This window comes from Hippocampus bargibanti, linkage group LG09 (genome assembly GCF_051943395.1).
Source record: "Hippocampus bargibanti isolate YZ-2025 linkage group LG09, ASM5194339v1, whole genome shotgun sequence".
In the NCBI taxonomy this organism is placed as follows: domain Eukaryota; kingdom Metazoa; phylum Chordata; class Actinopteri; order Syngnathiformes; family Syngnathidae; genus Hippocampus; species Hippocampus bargibanti.
This window is the reverse complement of record NC_142742.1, coordinates 15,020,295-15,038,090: the sequence shown is the minus strand read 5'-3', so window position 1 is coordinate 15,038,090 and position 17,796 is coordinate 15,020,295. Positions and strand designations below refer to the sequence as shown.

The 17,796-nt window shown below is 39.6% G+C and overlaps 2 protein-coding genes across 12 annotated transcripts in view; both read left to right on the top strand.

Moving 5' to 3' along the window:
• The window catches only part of LOC148893764 (connector enhancer of kinase suppressor of ras 3-like), a 57,129-nt gene extending 53,445 nt beyond the window's left edge, over positions 1–3,684 (top strand). For all 5 annotated transcript variants that reach the window (XM_089003831.1, XM_089003833.1, XM_089003832.1 and 2 more), the window contains 4 exons: positions 1,046–1,170; positions 1,274–1,583; positions 2,266–2,456; positions 2,892–3,684. In XM_089003831.1, coding sequence (XP_088859957.1) covers positions 1,046–1,170; positions 1,274–1,583; positions 2,266–2,456; positions 2,892–3,092 — 827 coding nt within the window. In that variant the 3' untranslated portion in view covers positions 3,093–3,684. The remainder of the gene's footprint in view (positions 1–1,045; positions 1,171–1,273; positions 1,584–2,265; positions 2,457–2,891) is intronic.
• Positions 3,685–4,190: 506 nt separating this feature from the next.
• Positions 4,191–17,796, top strand: part of scaf8 (SR-related CTD-associated factor 8) — an 83,500-nt gene continuing 69,894 nt past the window's right edge. For 5 of the 7 annotated variants that reach the window (XR_016115973.1, XM_089004219.1, XM_089004221.1 and 2 more), the window contains exons 1-2: positions 4,191–4,331; positions 6,597–6,680. Coding sequence is in view for 4 of the 7 variants with exons in the window: in XM_089004219.1 (XP_088860345.1) it covers positions 4,302–4,331; positions 6,597–6,680 (114 nt within the window). In the remaining 3 variants the exon portion in view is untranslated. Of the gene's footprint in view, positions 4,332–6,596; positions 6,681–9,323; positions 9,407–17,796 lie in introns of those variants that run through there. The other 2 variants (XM_089004222.1, XM_089004223.1) reach the window with 2 other exon arrangements.

Sequence of the window (17,796 nt, the reverse complement as noted above, 5' to 3'; positions counted from 1 at the left end):
TATTTACAAGTGTCCAGTTTTTTTTTTTTTTTTTTTTTTTTTTTTTTTCACATGTGATCATTGGGAATTGTGAAGCCTGACAGCAGTCGGTAGGAACGAGCGGGTGTAATAGTCTCTGGCTAAAGGAGCTACCCAGAGCTGTCAGGATGGGCAGGAGGGGGTGGGAGGGGCTGTCCGTCATAGCTTTTAGTTTAGCTAGCGTCCGTCTGTTGCCCACCTCCTTTAGAGAGTCCAGCGAGCAGCCCACGACAGAACTGGCCCGCTTGACAAAGCGCTCCAGTCTTTTTCTGTCCCGGGTGGTGATGCTGCCTGACCAGCAGACAATGCCATAGTGGATGGCTGATGCCACCACAGAGTCATAGAAAGTCTTTAGGAGTGACCCCTGAACTCCAAAAGACCTCAGTTTCCTGAGGAGGAAGAGGCGACTCTGTCCCTTTTTGATTAGGGCATCCGTGTTTGTTGTCCAGTCCAGTTTATTGTTGAGAGTAACACCCAGGTACTTGTAGGAGGTCACCCTCTCAATGTCCGAACCCTGGATGTTCAATGGTGCAGGTGAGGATTGTTTCCTGCAGAAGTCCACCACCAGCTCCTTGGTTTTCCCGGTGTTAATCTGGAGGTGATTCTGCTGGCACCAGTCCACAAAGTCCTTTGTCAGTCCCATCTCCCTCTGTAATGAGGCCGACAATAGCTGAGTCGTCAGAGAACTTCTGAAGGTGGCAGGTTGAGGTGTTGTAATTGAAGTCCGAGGTGTAGAGGTATATATATATATATAATTTTATTTTTTTTATGAACGAAGAGAATCCAAGGTTTCTTACGCTGCATTGAATGTTTAGGTAGCACTAAAACTAAATATTCTGTGGGTCCTGGAATTCGAGTGACAATGACAAAAACCCGGCCCGCCATTGGCAAGGACACATTTTTTCACATTGTCTGGCAGTTAAAGAAATAATCATGCCACATGATACCTTTATGACAGGTAGTCTCAATAATGTGTTAATGAGTACACACTAAGTTGGGAGATGACATTGCGCGTGTGTGTTTCTAGAATGTTATAGTGAGGCTAGTGACCATGAAGAAGCAGAAACCACAGACATACCTCCCCCACCATACTGTGAACAGACCCTGCGGGACTCCCTGGTGCCGTCTGGTCCTCCTGGGAGTACACATCAGGTCAGTGCCGCGGCTTCATCGATTGTTTACCTGAACTTTATTGCAAATCTGTCATCTATCTTTCAAAGCTGTGCTTCACATGATTCATATCTTGGTCTCACAGGGCACTCTTCCTCCACCGTACTCCTCGGCGGTCCCTAGTGAAGCAAAGTGCTCGCATTCCTCACCTCTCAGTACGATGACATCGCAGAGTTCGTCCGCCTCTTCTCTCTCCAAACAGCGTCAGTCTTGGTTGGACCTGGTTGCGCAGGTTTCCCCTGCTCCCGTAGGTGAAGTGCCAGCGGTGTGCTCAATCCAGGTGCACTTGCATCAACCTCCACCAGAGGAGGAGGAAGTGCCGGAGAGGTGGTCTGGAACAGGGTCCAGTGAGGAGGGGGCGGCAAAGGGGGAGACTTCACGTGTTGTGGACCAAGGTGAGACATTACTTAACCCTCATTATGTTAAAAAAAAAATCATGTTGATTATATTGTGGGTCATTTTTACTCGGATGGAAAAAAACACACAAAACAGTCAAATAATAGGTGACATCAGCAAAGATATTTCTGAGATGTTTTAAACATACTTGAAAAGAGAGACAACATATTTTCTATCCCATTGGGGTATTTTCGAACGTTTTTGCAAAAAGGAAAGGATATTGAGTGCTTTAGTCAACCACAAAAATGGAAACAGGTAAAAGTGACCCCTTAACATAATATGAGGATTAAATAACACTGCTGTAAATGGCATTTGTTTTTCTTTTTAGAATATATTTATGGCTTTGAAGGACACACCTCAGGTCAAACGTTTACACCATGATAAATGACCCTTTTGATAAATGAGTATCATGTTTTTGGCAGTATTCTGCATGATCAACTCCATGATTTGTCTTCCACCAGGCTACTTTCTAGTCATAGAAAATATAATTTGGAAAAAATTCCATCCAATTTGCGAATTTCGTAGCTGTAATTAAACTCACGAGTTGTTTTTTTTAACCTCCAAATGTGTGCCAGCCTCTACTTTAAATATACCACCATTGACAGAATTTTCACAAAGATGACACGGCACATACTTTATGATCATCATGATGTCGTGTGACTAACGGTAATGTTGCTCCAGGTGATTACTGTAACAGCGCTGATGAGATGGAGAAGCTGTATATCCACCTGAAGGAGGCTAGCCTATCGCCAATAGGAGACCGCAAACCATCCACTAAGCGTGAATTCAGGGCCTCCTTTGTGAAACGCTGCAAAAACCACTCTGTCAATGAGAAACTGCATCTTATCAGGACACTGAACAGTACATTGAAGGTACTTATTTTTTATATACAGTAAAGTCTCGATATATCGATATCGGATATATCGATAGTCCCGGTTATATCGATACTATTTCTATGCACGCACGGAGAAAATTACATGCAAACAGGGTCGGATATATCGATAGTCCCGGTTATATCGATATTTTTTCGGACTCCCTTGAATATCGATATAACGAGACTTTACTGTACTATGTTGCAGTTTGTTGTTGCCGCTGCCCCTGGTGTATTAGTGGGAAAGGGCTTTTATTTATTTTTTTTGGGGGGGCGTGGTTAATATAGCTTTTTGCTTGTTGTGGCTTAGTTTGTAACGTTTCTGATGGCTGCACTGTAACCTCTTTTTAAAACAGTTTTCTTGTATTTGTGTGAAAATAAATGCTGTTATCATCACATCATTTCTTAATCTTCTTTGTTCGCTTTTCTATCCCAGTCAAAACAGGCAGATTTACAGGCATTGGAGCAAGTGCTGTTAGACCCTGAGCTGACTTCGGTCAGGTTCCGAGAATGGAAGGAAGCCAATGTGCCTTTGGTGCAAGAGATCTGTGTCCCAAATGACCAGCAGGCGGAGGCAGAGGTCGTCCAAGATGGAGAGTCAGCCATTGCTGCCCCAGTGGCTGAGACGAGTTTATAAATGCTCCCAGATGTTTACACGCACAAATACATCATGCGGTTGGCTTTTCAAATAGGACTACTGTGGAATTTAAAGCTCTTCAATTAAAATTGTTTTGTATATTCCGAAATGGAATCTGTGCAGCTGTTTTCTAAACTTGTCACATCACAATGTGAAATTCGTCTTAGTATTATTTTTTACCTTTTTATGTGTGAGATTAGCGCACGTTTCAGGTGATTGCTTTTAGTTCTTCGCTGTTTGTGAAAGATGTATGCAACGTTTCTTTCCACATGGAACGATTTGGTCTTGTTTTGCTGTACGTTCGATGTGTTTTGATGGTGTCTGTACTGGATGTTTTGAACAGCTTTCATTCTCTAATTGGTGCCATGCACCTTCAATGCCTATTACACCTTTTAAACAAACTATAGATGAAAGTCTTATCAGAACTACAGTATGAACAGACAGAGGAATTGTCATAAATTTTTCACACTTGTTTGAAAGTTTTTTGGGTGGTGTCAAGCAGAACTGTTTGTTCTACATTGTCATTTAAAAGGCTGTTATCACTTTGATATTGACTTGTTTTCATTGCTGTAAATTAAACCAAACCAAACAAATGAAATGTGTATGTAGTATTTTAATCTCCACGGAACACTCGAAGGGGGGAACTTGTACCTTGTGTTGAACACTGGTAAACTGCAATTTTTAATTAAATCCTGCGTAGTGTGCCCCTCAACATATTTGATGCTCATTAAATGAAAACGTGATCTAGAGGAAAAACAAAACAGTTTAGAATCAGTGTAAAATATGCATCTAGACAAGTTTACTTATATACAACTCTGAAATGTTTAATTTGTTGAGTTTTTGAGCCTCCAAAAATTAACCTTGTTGGTGACTGCGCAGTATGTCTATGTGGCGTATTTCAATCTGTATATTCAGGATCACTCGTTGATTATGGCCTCGTGTATAACCGGGACAATAAATCCCGACTGTAAAAGTGAATACTTTTCCTCGTGATTTTAAAATACCGTACCGTAATTCATGCTGAAACATGGAGTGGTAACTTGTAGTTTCTCAAAACTGCCGTTAGGTGTCGCAGTCGTGTGTACTGTCGTTGTCCTACGGTGCTTGTACGCCATTATTGGCAATCTCTTCCATCTCGCCAGACATCGAGCATGCATGTATCCAACCGATTACTGAGTAGATAGTTGCTGAGAGTCCAAACTCGCCACCATGGAGGCGGTCAAAGCCTTCAACAACGAGGTTTGTTGCAAATCCTTGCAGTGGATAGCCATACGACGGGGAAATCATAGACCCCATTCTTATCGGGGGCGACATTAAAGCTAGTTAGCCCAAGCTAATGTAAATTTACGTTAGCAAGGTCCAGCAAGGCCACCGATCTGCGCACAAATGTTATCGCGCTGGTTATTTACGGAAGCACGGGTCTGATCATCGTCACGTTCGCTGCTTCATGATCGATCGACTTGATTACATTGTAACTACTACTATCTGCAGTGTGGAACAAGAAGGAGCGCGCTGCTAAAGCGAGCACGCTACAAGTTAGCTAACCCATCTTGAGTTGCGCGATATCTTGGAGCATTAGCTTCAGCATCGTTGACGTTGGAAAATATGACCGCGGCACTGTATCTCTTGTTCTAACAGCTAGTTTGCATCTAGTAGTTAAAAACAAAATAAAACACATTTTCGTCTTTCGTAGCTTTCAATATTCACGATCTTGAAACCACAAACCGGAACGTGATCACCGTACGTTTCGTGATAGAGCCCTACGCAACATACTGCTTTATTATATTTACATTTTATTGTATTTATTTTAATGAATTGACACGAATGTCGAAAAGCATCGGGGTCAAGAAAATACCATTAGGACCTTGAGATTATTTGTTAAGAATTCCACATTTGTCGTAATAAAAGTGTAGTACGTCAGATGACTGCTGAATAAACCTTCTCATCGATAAAAGTGTAGTAGGTGTACAATACAGTTCGTATTAAAAAATGTCAAAGGTGAATTCATTACAGAATTGTCAGACCGGTCATTTAGAGATGATTTCAGTGATAAAGTATACTTTTCCTCAAAATAAATGAACTAACACAATAAAGGTTACTAAAGACACACCATACATTCCATACATTGTGTTACATTTGAGACGGGACAGTCTCATGGAAAAGCAAAATGTATTATTTGCGCCACCCCATTGAAACAAGTTATGACTTTTTGAAACCAGTAAAAATACATCGGTCTCTGGCCAATGTCTTCATGTTAATACATTGATTTTGCGTATGTGCTAATCATTTGTTCAATACAATGAAGTAGAAAAACAAGACCTATTCAAATTATCGTTTTTCAATTGCATGTATTTTATTTTGAACAAAGGTATGCCAATACAACACATTTTTAATATGGCTTGAAAGTATTGGTTCAAATCAACTAAGACTTCAAGCGTACCATTCTGACTCCAGAAATTAAAACTTAAATATCTGATAAATATAATCCTCAGTATGCCAGGTAAAATATTTAGCCATTGCTTGTCAAAGCCACTGGCTCGTGTGTTTTTTTAAAATGACATGGAAAGAGGAATTAAAAAATAATGTTTCAATCACAGACATTTTGACTTGGAAACAAATTATTGTATCTCTTTTTTCCTGCATTCCGACCACCACTATTAAAATTGTTACAAGGCAAATTTACACATGGTCGCCCCCATAAAGTATTTGCCTTGTCTGTCCCTCGGACTCTGCCTTTGCTTAAAAAAAATCCCCACACTTAAAATAATAAACGTTTGTTCCATTCGTGACGGACAATTTGGATGTCGATAGCCCGAATGAGCACGGGGAGGGGTTCGATCTGTTCACTACTGTTGATACAGTGCCTCCATAGTAGCACAACACTCCACTTGGAGTTCAAATATGAAGCTGCTGAAGAAGGACATCTGACTACAATTTGAAGACCAGGAGGATATATTTTGGCATGAATGAAACATGATTCTCATTCCTGAGGCTGCTAAAGAAGCATGGCCTGCCACAGGAGGTGCTGCAACATTTCTACACGGCTGTCATCGAATCCATCCTGTGTTCTTCCATCACCGTTTGGTTCGGGGCCGCCACAAAAATGGACAAAATCCGACTTCAACAGACAATTAGGACGGCGGAAAAAATCATTGGCACCACCCTACCCACTCTCGAGCACTTGCACACTGCAAGAATCCAAAATAGGGCGCGGAAAATCCTACTTGGACCCTCCGCACCCTGCCAACCACCTTTTCCAGCTACTCCCATCAGGCAGGCCCTACCGATCCATGCGCACCAAATCCAGCAGACATTTAAACAGCTTCTTACCCCAAGCCATTAACTCTTTGAACTCTTTCAACAGTAGCCCGAATGGAAGTCCACTTAGCAATTTTTTGATGATGATACTAGTGCAGTGTGTTTTACCGGAAACAAATTCCTTGTGTGTTCTACATACTTGCCAATAAAGATGATTCTGATTTTCTTCCTCCTGTGATTTTGCAGCTGTACTCGTTGAATGAATACAAGCCACCCATCTCGAAGGCCAAGATGACTCAAATTACCAAGTCAGGCATCAAGGCTATTAAAGTAAGTATGAGATATCAGGTGAACTTTTTGGACGAAAGATTTCAAATGGTATTAACACCAGTTACTAATTATTATTTATGGGTATATTGTGAAGCAAACACTGTTGTTCAGCAGATATTGGCATTGCCTATATTAAAATTCATAATTTCTGTCTTTATTATCCCCCCCAATACCATGACAAAATACAGCCCACACCTGTCAACCCCAAAATGAGGTATCAAAAGATATGACTCAGCCATCTGTACTTTGATCAGAACCATTTTTAAAAAAGGTCCTTAGCCTTCTGGCACATGTCCACTCGCCATTGCAAAAGGGGCCACACTGACGATACGTTAGCATAAATACATTTTTTTTTTCATTCTTAATTCGAGCTTCAACATGATTTCAGGATTACATTGTGGTGATGTTTGTGGGAACAGTTTGCGATGACAATCTAAATTTACACTCGAACTTCCAGTTGGGAAGAGGAGTAAAGTTAGCCACCCCGACACTACGAGCTACATTAGCAACTTCAGACAAAAGTACTAATCGACTGATGACCGTGTGTGACTATATTTGGCCATCTCACGACATTGCCGTGTTACCGTCCTGCTTAGCATTGCTATGGCTGCCGTGTCTTACCAACCATGCCAAACAATTGCGTGGGTATCTGAAGCAGAAAACAATCCTCAAGCATGTTTTTTTTTTTTTCAAATCTTATGGTCTCATATGACCCCCATTGCAGATACTGCCAAAAAGCTTCAAAATTCCCAGAGAGAATGATGAGCCATTGTAATTTTAGTGCACTTCTCCCATGCTCTGGTATTCACTTCAGACTTTGTTTTACCTCATTTTGTTGAAACAATTCTGATCCTTTCTTGCTATAATGAGCCGTTTATTCCAAAAAAATAACTGTTGTAACTGGCGGGTATCTTGTCATTGGTTGCCACGACAACAAAAATATAATTTATTTAGACTTGTTCTGTAAAAGTGTTTAATGTTTCTATGCGAAACTTTATGTGTGTTTTTCTAAAAATCGTCTTCGATACTTAATTTATAATGTTTGCCATTGTCACTTCCGCTTCCGTGTCAGGTGTTTTAGATAAAAGCAAGTACGGCGAGACAGACGGAACGAAAAGTCTACGTCATTTATCTACTTTCGGTTAATAAGGTGCACACGTTTTCACTGTATCTACCCCGATCAAGGATGACGCTTCGTACTGATGTCACAACATTTATTGTGAAACACTTGAACACCGTGAAAACTATAAAGAACATTGAAACAACAACATTACAATAAGTTCGACAAAACATTCAGTCAATAAGGAAATTAATAACGTACCGTGTGCACCTTATTAACCGAAAGTAGATAAACGTTGACGTAGACTTGAGACTTTCGTTACTCTGCATGTGTCTCTCTCTCGAGACTTTCGTTCTCTATCTAGCAGTCGCTTTCCTTGTGTCTCTCTCTCGAGACTTTCGTTCCGTCTGTCTCGCCGTACTTGCTTTTATCTAAAACACCTGACACGGAAGCGGAAGTGACAATGAAAAACATTATAAATTAAGTATCGAAGACGATTTTTAGAAAAACACACACATAAAGTTTCGCATAGAAACATTAAACACTTTTACAGAACAACAAGTCTAAATAAATTATATTTTTGTTGTCGTGGCAACCAATGACAAGATACCCGCCAGTTACAACTGTGCTCAGATTTAAATCAGGAGGGCATTACAAAACGGTGGATTACTGGTCCCAGTTGATGGAAGTGATTTGTTTCTTATTGTGTCCGAGTCATTGCTGATACAGATAGGAATAGATGGAACCAAACAAAAATGTTTGTTTTGTTTGCTTGGTTTTCAATTACTGATGAGGAATATATTACCACTGCATTAAAGAGGATAGTTCAGGAGATTTTAAAATATTCTCTTGTATGTACCATAGTTAAAATCTCATAGCAATTATTGATTATCTGTCTTTAAATTTCCGAATCAGGGAATTGTAACGTGGAGCTAATTTCATTGGTTTTCGTGTGAGTTTTATCAGTGCAAGAAACTTGAGAGATTCTAATAGCAGTAGTGCTGCATGTGAATCTGTATTGTGCAATGTGACAGTTCTTAGTTTGTGATTTAAAGTGTTATGGGGTGGGGGTGATAACAGTGATTTAAGATCTACATTACCCGTAGCGTTCTGTTTGCAGCAATCCCAAACTTTGGTAATTGTATGTTATTTTTATTTTTATTTTTAATTGCCCCTTGGAAGTCTGCTGACAGATTTCCGGTCCGCAGCAATGGTCTGGGTGGTAAAAACAAAAAGTCGGGAAAAAAAATCTGGGCATTTAAAAGTTATATATTCTACTATTGAAGAAGACATTTAAAGAAAAAAATTAAACAATTTCTCAAGGTTGACCAGGCCATGGTAGTTGATTTTTTTGACTGTTAGTTTTCCGATTAGTCTTATTTCGATGCAATTCTTCATGTATTTCTTCACTGAGGCAGTTGAGGTGGAAGCCAGTTATTCCATGAAAACATACAAGACACCACCAGCTTTTTTATTACATTAACATTCCCATGATATGTTTTCTGCCCTGTTTGTTCTTAACGAACTACTGTGCCTGTGGTGTTACATACATGATGAATAACACTCGTTTCCCCTTCCCTCAGCAGCTCTCCCAGCTCCCCCAAAAGCACTGGAGGATGGGGTGGAGAGAGTTACAAAGAGATAAGAGAATCCCTAACCAACTTAGGTAGGAGTATGGGTTGTTTCACGAGGAAGATGCCTCAGTTGGTTCTGTATACCTCTTGATTTGTGAGCTAGTGCTCAATAGCGGTGCTTGGGAGACTTTATATGCGTGGCTTGTGTGCTGATGCATTCCTCCGATGTAAAAGACTATTATTGACTGAAAACACTGTTGGGAATGCATTGTGCACAAACTGGGAAAATAGTGGCTGTCAAATGTAGAATTTTGTGCCTGCTTCTGTCAGAATATCTACAAGATGGCACACACCGTATCTATTTATTTATTTATTTATTTATTTATTTATTTGGGAAGGATCATGTGTTGATCTTAGACTGAGATTTGATTGGATTGAATAATTTAATTCATCTAGTTGACTCAAGGGATGTTCACACGTACAAAAAGTTACATTGGTGTAGCCCCCTGAAAACAGCTTAAACCAGTGCAAATGTAAATCTGCTCAGGAGGGTCTAAAATTTTACTCTGGAGTAAATGCTTGTTTGCAGGGCAACACCAATATGAAATGGGAGGTGTGAGCAGACTCGCTGCATGTGAGAAGAGTTGATTACATAGGATATTTAGTGCTCTGATGGACTTCTGTTATTTTTCCTTTCTCTCTCTCTCTCTCTCTCTCTCTCTCTCTCTCTCTCTCTCTCTCTCTCTCTCTCTCTCTCTCTCTCTCTCTCTCTCTCTCTCTCTCTCTCTCTTCCTTTTACGGCATCTGATAGACCACCGCGTTGCTATGTCTCTAGAATACATTGGTGCAGCACGGATGTGTTAAAAATACCTTGTTTGATTTATTTTTCTTCAGAATTTGTATTTGCTTGGTTCATTGTCACCGCGCCGTGGCAGGTGAAACAATGCCCTCTCCTGCATAAATGAAAACCTCAGGTGGTGCTTCTTTTGGGCAGTGGATGGAATCTAAAATGCAAAAACTGAACAAAATGTCATTTTAGTAATTAACTTAGAACTAGAACGAGAGCATTTAGGTATCATCTTCCAGTCTTTGCTTGAGCCTTATGCCCTTTGGGCCGACTGAAATATTGACTTAAATATTTTTTCATGACCTATGTATAATAATAATAATAATAATAATAATACATTACATTACATTTTAAGCGCCTTTCAAAGCTCTCGGGGACACTTTACAGTCACAGACAAGCATATGTACTATAATAAATAAAATACAATTATAAATAGAAAAAAGAGAGAGAGCTACACAGAAAATGCAATTTTAAATAAATGGGTTTTGATATGGGACTTGAAGGTGGGAAGAAAATCGATGTTACAAATGTTGGGAGGAAGTGCGTTCCAGAGTTTGGGGGCAGAGCTGCTGAAGGCTCTGTCACCCATCGTGCTGAGACGGGGCACGGGGGGCACACAGGGGTGGAGGGAGGAAGAGGATCTGGGGGAACGAGAGGAAATAGAAATTTGAAGAAGGTCAGATTTGTATGGGGGAGCAAGGTTATGGATAGCTTTAAATGTATAAAGAATAATTTTAAAGTTGATTCTATATTTGACCGGGAGCCAGTGGAGCTCATGGGGGACGGGGATGATGTAGTGAAAGGATGAGGTTCTGATGATGATCCGGGCTGAAGAATTCTGGATGAGTTGAGTGAGTGGATGAGTTTGTGGAGAAGTTTCTGAGGGACACCAAAGAGAAGTGAATTGCAATAGTCAATCTGGGAGGTGACAAGACTATAAACGAGGATACCAGTGGTGTGAGGAGTGACAGACGGCGAAGACGATTGATATTGCATAGGTGGAAGTACGCAGATCGGGTTATTTATGTGGGAGTGCAAAGATAGTGTGCTGTCAAGGATGACACCGAAGCTTTTGACCTGATGGGAGGGAGAAACGGTCGAATTGTCAATAGTGAGAGAGAAACTGTTAGCTTTGCTCAAGGTGGATTTATTTATTAATCAAACACCAAATGTTATGTGGCCCGATTGGCTTTCAGAGGTACTCGTTTTTAGACAGTTCCCTTCCTTTGCCCTGTGATGAATTAGAATGCAGGGTTTGCATTATGAAATGAAACCTCTTGGCCAATGTTGCTGAACATTCTAAAATTCAATTGAGTGTACTTAGCCACAATGTCAAGTGTTTATGTTTCACCAGTGAAAATAGAATTTACAATGCATGTAACAAAACCCTTAACACTAGAATGTTTTTCAGCTGGTAGATATAACTTGAAGGTGTTGTGTTAGCATTGGGCTACGTCAGGGGTGGCAAACCAAAATGTGGAGAGAATATTGGACCAAAAAAACAAATGTGTCTGGAGCTGCAAAAAAATTAAACGCCTTATATAAGCCTAATAATGAAGACAACACATGCTATATGTATCGATAGTGGCTATATTAGCCTACTATCAAAATGATTAAGTTAACTACAACACATAATGAGCCTTCATGATTAAATGTTTATTTTTCCTGCAGTGCATCCTGTAGAGAATGGCGCACAACACCACTACTGTGTTGCGTGATGCCGCCTCTAATTTAACTTCATTACAATATTAATGAATTATGTTTGCTTTGATAAAATTCAAGAAATGCAATAAAGGTATCACATTTTTGATGTCGGTTTTATTTTGACGATTCAAAAAATCAACATCAAAATGGAACGTACAGAACGTGCCCCTTATGTGGGCAACAGAGTACAATAAAACATCGCCTGCATTTCTAAAAATAAAACATCAGTTTTTTGAAAAGGTAAAGTATAGATCAGCTTGTTTCGGTGGCTTATCATATCCACCATAAAGTGGAGTTTTTTGAGCCACTCTGTATCTTCAAGTTGCGGGTAGTTTAGGTCTTTGCTTTTCAGGAATGTTTTCACATGCTCGAAACAAACGACAAAGCGGCGCAAAACCTCACCCCTGGACAGCCAGCGGACTTCTCCAGAAGTAATGCAATCACACTTTTTCTCTTACTCCCAACTGGGTACTCGGCTGTAAATTTAGCATGAAAATTTCTTTCCACATTGCCCTTGTTATTTGACAACTTCTCACTACAGAGCAAACATTCAGGCAATCCTTCCCAATCTTTTTCCATTTTCAAACAATTTTGAAAAAGCTCAAGGGAACTACTAGGGTGGCGCTAAAGAGCCACATGCGGCTCTGGAGCCGCGGGTTGCCGACCCCCGAGCTAAGTTGTGATCAATGACTACAATTACATGCAATCTGTATTCACATTAAAGTGAAACAGCCGATTTCAGAAACATTTTGAAATGACATGTTTACCTTTGTGTACTGATTACATTTCTAAAATATTCTGTAGATGGTAATTGTGATCCATTATTATACTGATCTAAGCCTCGACGTGTGGACAACACCTTGACTCGATTAGTTGTTAATTTCCGCTTCTTACTTGGTGCTGTCAGTAAGGCACGTTATACGTCATTGAAACTCACCACAGTTATAAAGTTTCACTCTGTTCGTTTACCTCGGCTTGTGTATTTCTGGAATTATATACTGTACCTAGACACACATCTTTGTGTGTCTATATACAAACAACAATAAGCAATACTTCTGTTTGTTGGGATAGTTTCTGAGTAAATTAGGGTCGATGATGGGTCATGAAATCATTTTAGCGATTGGAGCTAAATAGTTAAAATTTTCTGTGCCACATTTGAATGTAGTTAGCAACAACACCTCGGGGCGGCCCGGGAGTCGAGTGGTTAGCGTGCCAACTTCATAGTGCAAAAGTCGTGAGTTCAAGACCCGGTCCGGCTTCCATGTGTGGAGTTTGCATGCTCTTCCAGCATGTGTTTTCTCTGGGTCCTCCGGTTTCCTCCCACATTCGAAAAACATGCGTGGCAGACTGATTGAACACTCTAAATTGTCCCTAAGTGTGAGTGTGAGAGTGACTGCTTGTTTGTCTCTGTGTGCCCTGCAATTGGCTGGCAACCAATGCATTCTGGGTGTCCCCCGCCTAATGCCTGAAGACTGCTGGGATTGGCTCCAGCATCCTATGGGGCCCTAATGAGGATAAAGCGTTCTGGAAAATGGATGGATGGATTGATACACCATCTTGCGGCGCTTTCCTCTTTTTGCCGCATGGTACAGATTGGATTGGATTGGATTGGATTTGCCTTTATTAGTCTCTCGTGTGGGTCAATAACACTTAATATTATTATTATTAATTTTTACGAACAGCTTGATTGCTAACTGCATGTTGTCGCAAGAGTAATGGGCTATGTTATTATAAACTCATTCACCGGCATTCCCGAATGTATGCGGGAATTGAAAACTTGACGTGGAGCGCCATTCCCGAATTTGTTCGGGTTTTGGTTTTTCTTGCGGGGATGCCGATAAAGTGCCGGTCAGACATCTGGCAATGTTTTTTCCCTTCCATGGGGGGCAGCATTTGCCATTTGTGCAGCCGCCCCCACCTGCACCTCATATTACTCCAGACTCGTATAACTCTTTGTCTTTGAAAATACACACATTACGGAGCTGAAATGTTTCTTGCAATAATTACATTTATTGGAGTATGATTTTCTATGAACATTTTCAGTACATTACAGTGCTCAAATCAAAGCCGACACCTTTCATTATACTTGCTAAAATGTGAACGACAATTTCACATTTTCATCTGTAATATATCAGCAACATATTGTCAACATTTTCTTGTTACCAAAAGCCTTGTTGCAGGTAATGAAACAATGGTTGAATAAAACTTTATTCTTGATTTCTTCATATAGTTTCAGTCGTCCTGGCCCTCTAAATGAAATGCTAACTAAATTGTGGGCCGCAACAAAAAGGCGGTTGTCTGCCCTGCTCTATTGGCATTAACATTAATGCTCGCAATTAAAAAAAAAAACGACCGTGTTTTGATTTTCAATTGACAATACAGTAAAGTCTCGTTATATCGATATCGGTTATATCGATAGTACTGCTTATTACGATACTATTTCTATGAACGCAAGGAGAAAATTTACATGCCGCAGGATCGGATATATCGATAGTCCGGTTATATCGATATTTTTTCAGACTCCCGAGAATATCGATATAACGAGACTTTACTGTATGTGCATGTCTTTGTGTCTCGGGTGTTGACTTCTACAGTAAACTTCAACTGGGGTGTCATTATTTGACGATATAATTACTGTAGATACGCACTGCGCTTGGAAGCCAACATGGCACATTCATGTCGGGAACTTGTAAAGGCACCGCTCCGTCCTGCACATCAATTGTTTTTACTTCAATTACAGTATAACGTTTAAAGACTGAGAGAAACCAACATTGAAAATTGCAATTCAGGTTGCAATTAATTGTCTTGTTCTACAATACAGTCACTGCAATAAAATAGGGCAACATGTTTAACGATGTTTAACAGCTGCTTGGACCCGGCTGGAACTCTTGATATATCATCCTTTAGTGATCTGACATGTCGCTTCTATTTTGCCGAATACCTGACTGCAATTGACATAAGCAGCCTGGTGAACTTTTTGGCACAGTCTCCATTTTTCAGTTATGAGTGATTGTCAGTTTTTCTGTACTTATGTTTAAATATAGCTCAAAATAAAAATGGGTATGCTCGTGAAGTTTAATATTATGTCGTTTGTATATAGTTCATAATAGTGTATTGTGTTTTTGTTGTTAGTTTGTTCTTTCACAACGTAGTCATAATTGTACTAGTTATTAACACTCACTCACATTATTTATTAATTGTCATTGACCCTGAGATTTAATTTTACAATATATGTTTATCTACAGTGACAATATTTTACAGACAAATATTCTTCAGCCTGCCAAGTGTTCCTTTTTCCCATCAAATCAAGCAGTATGTTGCAGATCTCAAATGATGATACACACAATAGTAGAAAACTGACTGGATATTGGTTTCACCATATATATCATCACATCAACCAGCTCTTTTGCCCCCTATTCACTGTTTAGAATATAGTCATTGAAGGACTGAAAACATTTCCAATGAAAAGCTTGAACTGTCCGACTCCCGCATCGCTCTACTGCACAGAGCTCATTGCTTACCTGGTATATCACTAACATAAGTTCCATCTTCTGGACTTATCACCCACCCATTTATTTATTTTAACACCACATTGACATAAAAAAAAAACGGCTAAACTTTTAACTGTAATAAAATGTTTATTTTTATTGTTTTAACTTCATCACCGTATGTGTGTGTTGCCTCCCAACCCCCATTCCCTCATTACTATTCCGCATCTTCACGAACATTTGAATCACAGCTTTTGCTATGAGCAAATCACGTTTTATCACATCTCGACTATATAGAAAGTGCAATTTATAGTTGCGCCTTATCGATTTTTCATGTCAATGATAATAAAGCCACTTTGTTTCTGCAATGCGTGCACTAAATTCAATGAATGCTTCATAAGAATGTTAATCCTTTCAATGCGTTTGTGTCACTAATGTTTGAATTTCTGTCATATACTATCGTCACATTTGTGGGGCTGGGTACGTACGTCAAAATGGCATGATTAAATCTATGGAGTTCGATGGAATGATGGTTGTTTTAAAATAATACTCTGTACCATCTCCTCATATGATCACACCAAATTATAGGAAGGAGTCACCGGTGCGCATTGCGAAGCGATGAGGCATAATGGCTCAGCTCAGATTGTGAAGATTCATCTTCAATGAACATAATAATAATGTTATTTAGAAAGTCCAGAGATATACACTAATGGATATACATCAATCAAATCAATTTGAATAATTTCTCCCAATACCATTAATAAAATGGTTAGGGGCCTACACTGCTGTTTTTTTTAATAAATTTGGTTCCACCTCTCATTACCCATCCCAAGACAATTGTTTGATTACACTGATCTGCATTAAAAAAAATAAACCAAGTATCCAACACCATTTTATAAGGCAGTTTCCACTGTGCAAACATGTCATTGGTTTTGTCTCTGGGCTCCCCTTATCCGTGCAGCAAATTGAGGTGAAATCTCATCTAATATATTCAGTCTGTTCAACTAATCCCTTGGATGTTGCAATGGTAGTCTTGTTACCTAAAAGATAGAATCATGCAATGTTACCTTGAACGCTGCGTGGCTGGGTATCTAGTCTTGCAAAACACCACAAAAACAAAATCACATAGGGTAAAGTCTCGTTATATCGATATCGGTTATATCGATAGTTCCGCTTATTACGATACTATTTCCATGAACGCAAGGAGAAAATTACGTGCGCGCAGGATCGGATATATCGATAGTCCCGGTTATATCGATATTTTTTCGGACTCCCGAGAATATCGATATAACGAGACTTTACTGTAGTATGCAACAGAAAAACTGGAGCAATGGGACAAAATGAATGAATGATACCAAACATTTGTATTTCTTTTTTTTAGGCAGACCAGTGTTATCGTTACTTAACTGTTTTTTAATTCATTAATTTGTTTTACTTTTGGTTCTGTATAAACTAGTTCCAAGTCAATTCCTAAATAAATATAAATCTGTAAGTATATTCACATAAACTACATCTTAACGGGTCATTTGCCATCTGTGAATGGCATTAGTTTCTAATCATAAAACAGGCTGGGTGCAACAGCGGCTGATGCCACGTCCCCCGACGTGTCACATGGACATGATTTTCGAATGTGTCGTGGGTCTTAAAGTGCATATCTGTCAGTGTCTACTTAACTCATTCACTGCCAGACGTGTAAAAAATGTGTCCACTCCAGTGCCAGGGTTTTTGGCATTGTCACTCAAATTCCAGGACCCACAGAATATTGAGTTTTAGGATTTCATAAACATGCAATGCAGCGTAAGAAAGGGTAGACTCTCTTCCTTCATCAGAAAGAAATAGTTAATTCCAAAATTATATGCGTCTGGAGTTATATGAGCTTGAAATGAGGGTGGCTTTCCAAAATACAATGCAATACATACCTATTGGTTGATATAGCACTTTAACAACAGCTGAAGCTGGAACAATGCATTAACATGGAAAAATGGAAAATGCTGCCCCCTTGTGGAAGGAAAAAACATTGCCAGATGCCATGGCCAGTGCTTTATCGGCACCCAAACAAGAAAAACAAAACCCGAACAAATTCAGAAGTGGCGCTCAACGTTACAATTTCAATTCCTGAATAAATGTGTGAATGGCATTGAATGAGTAAAGAGCCACATTTTGTTGAAGCCACAAATGTTCAATATATCACAAATTATAACAAATATTCACTGACAAGCTTCTTACGCGAGCTTTCTTTTGCTTTCACACATAATGTAATATAAAAACATGGCCAAGTATATACATCCAGTCTTAAATACAGTAAAGTCTCGTTATATCGATATTCAAGGGAGTCCGAAAAAATATCGATATAACCGGGACTATCGATATATCCGACCCTGTGTGCATGTAATTTTCTCCGTGCGTGCATAGAAATAGTATCGATATAACCGGGACTATCGAT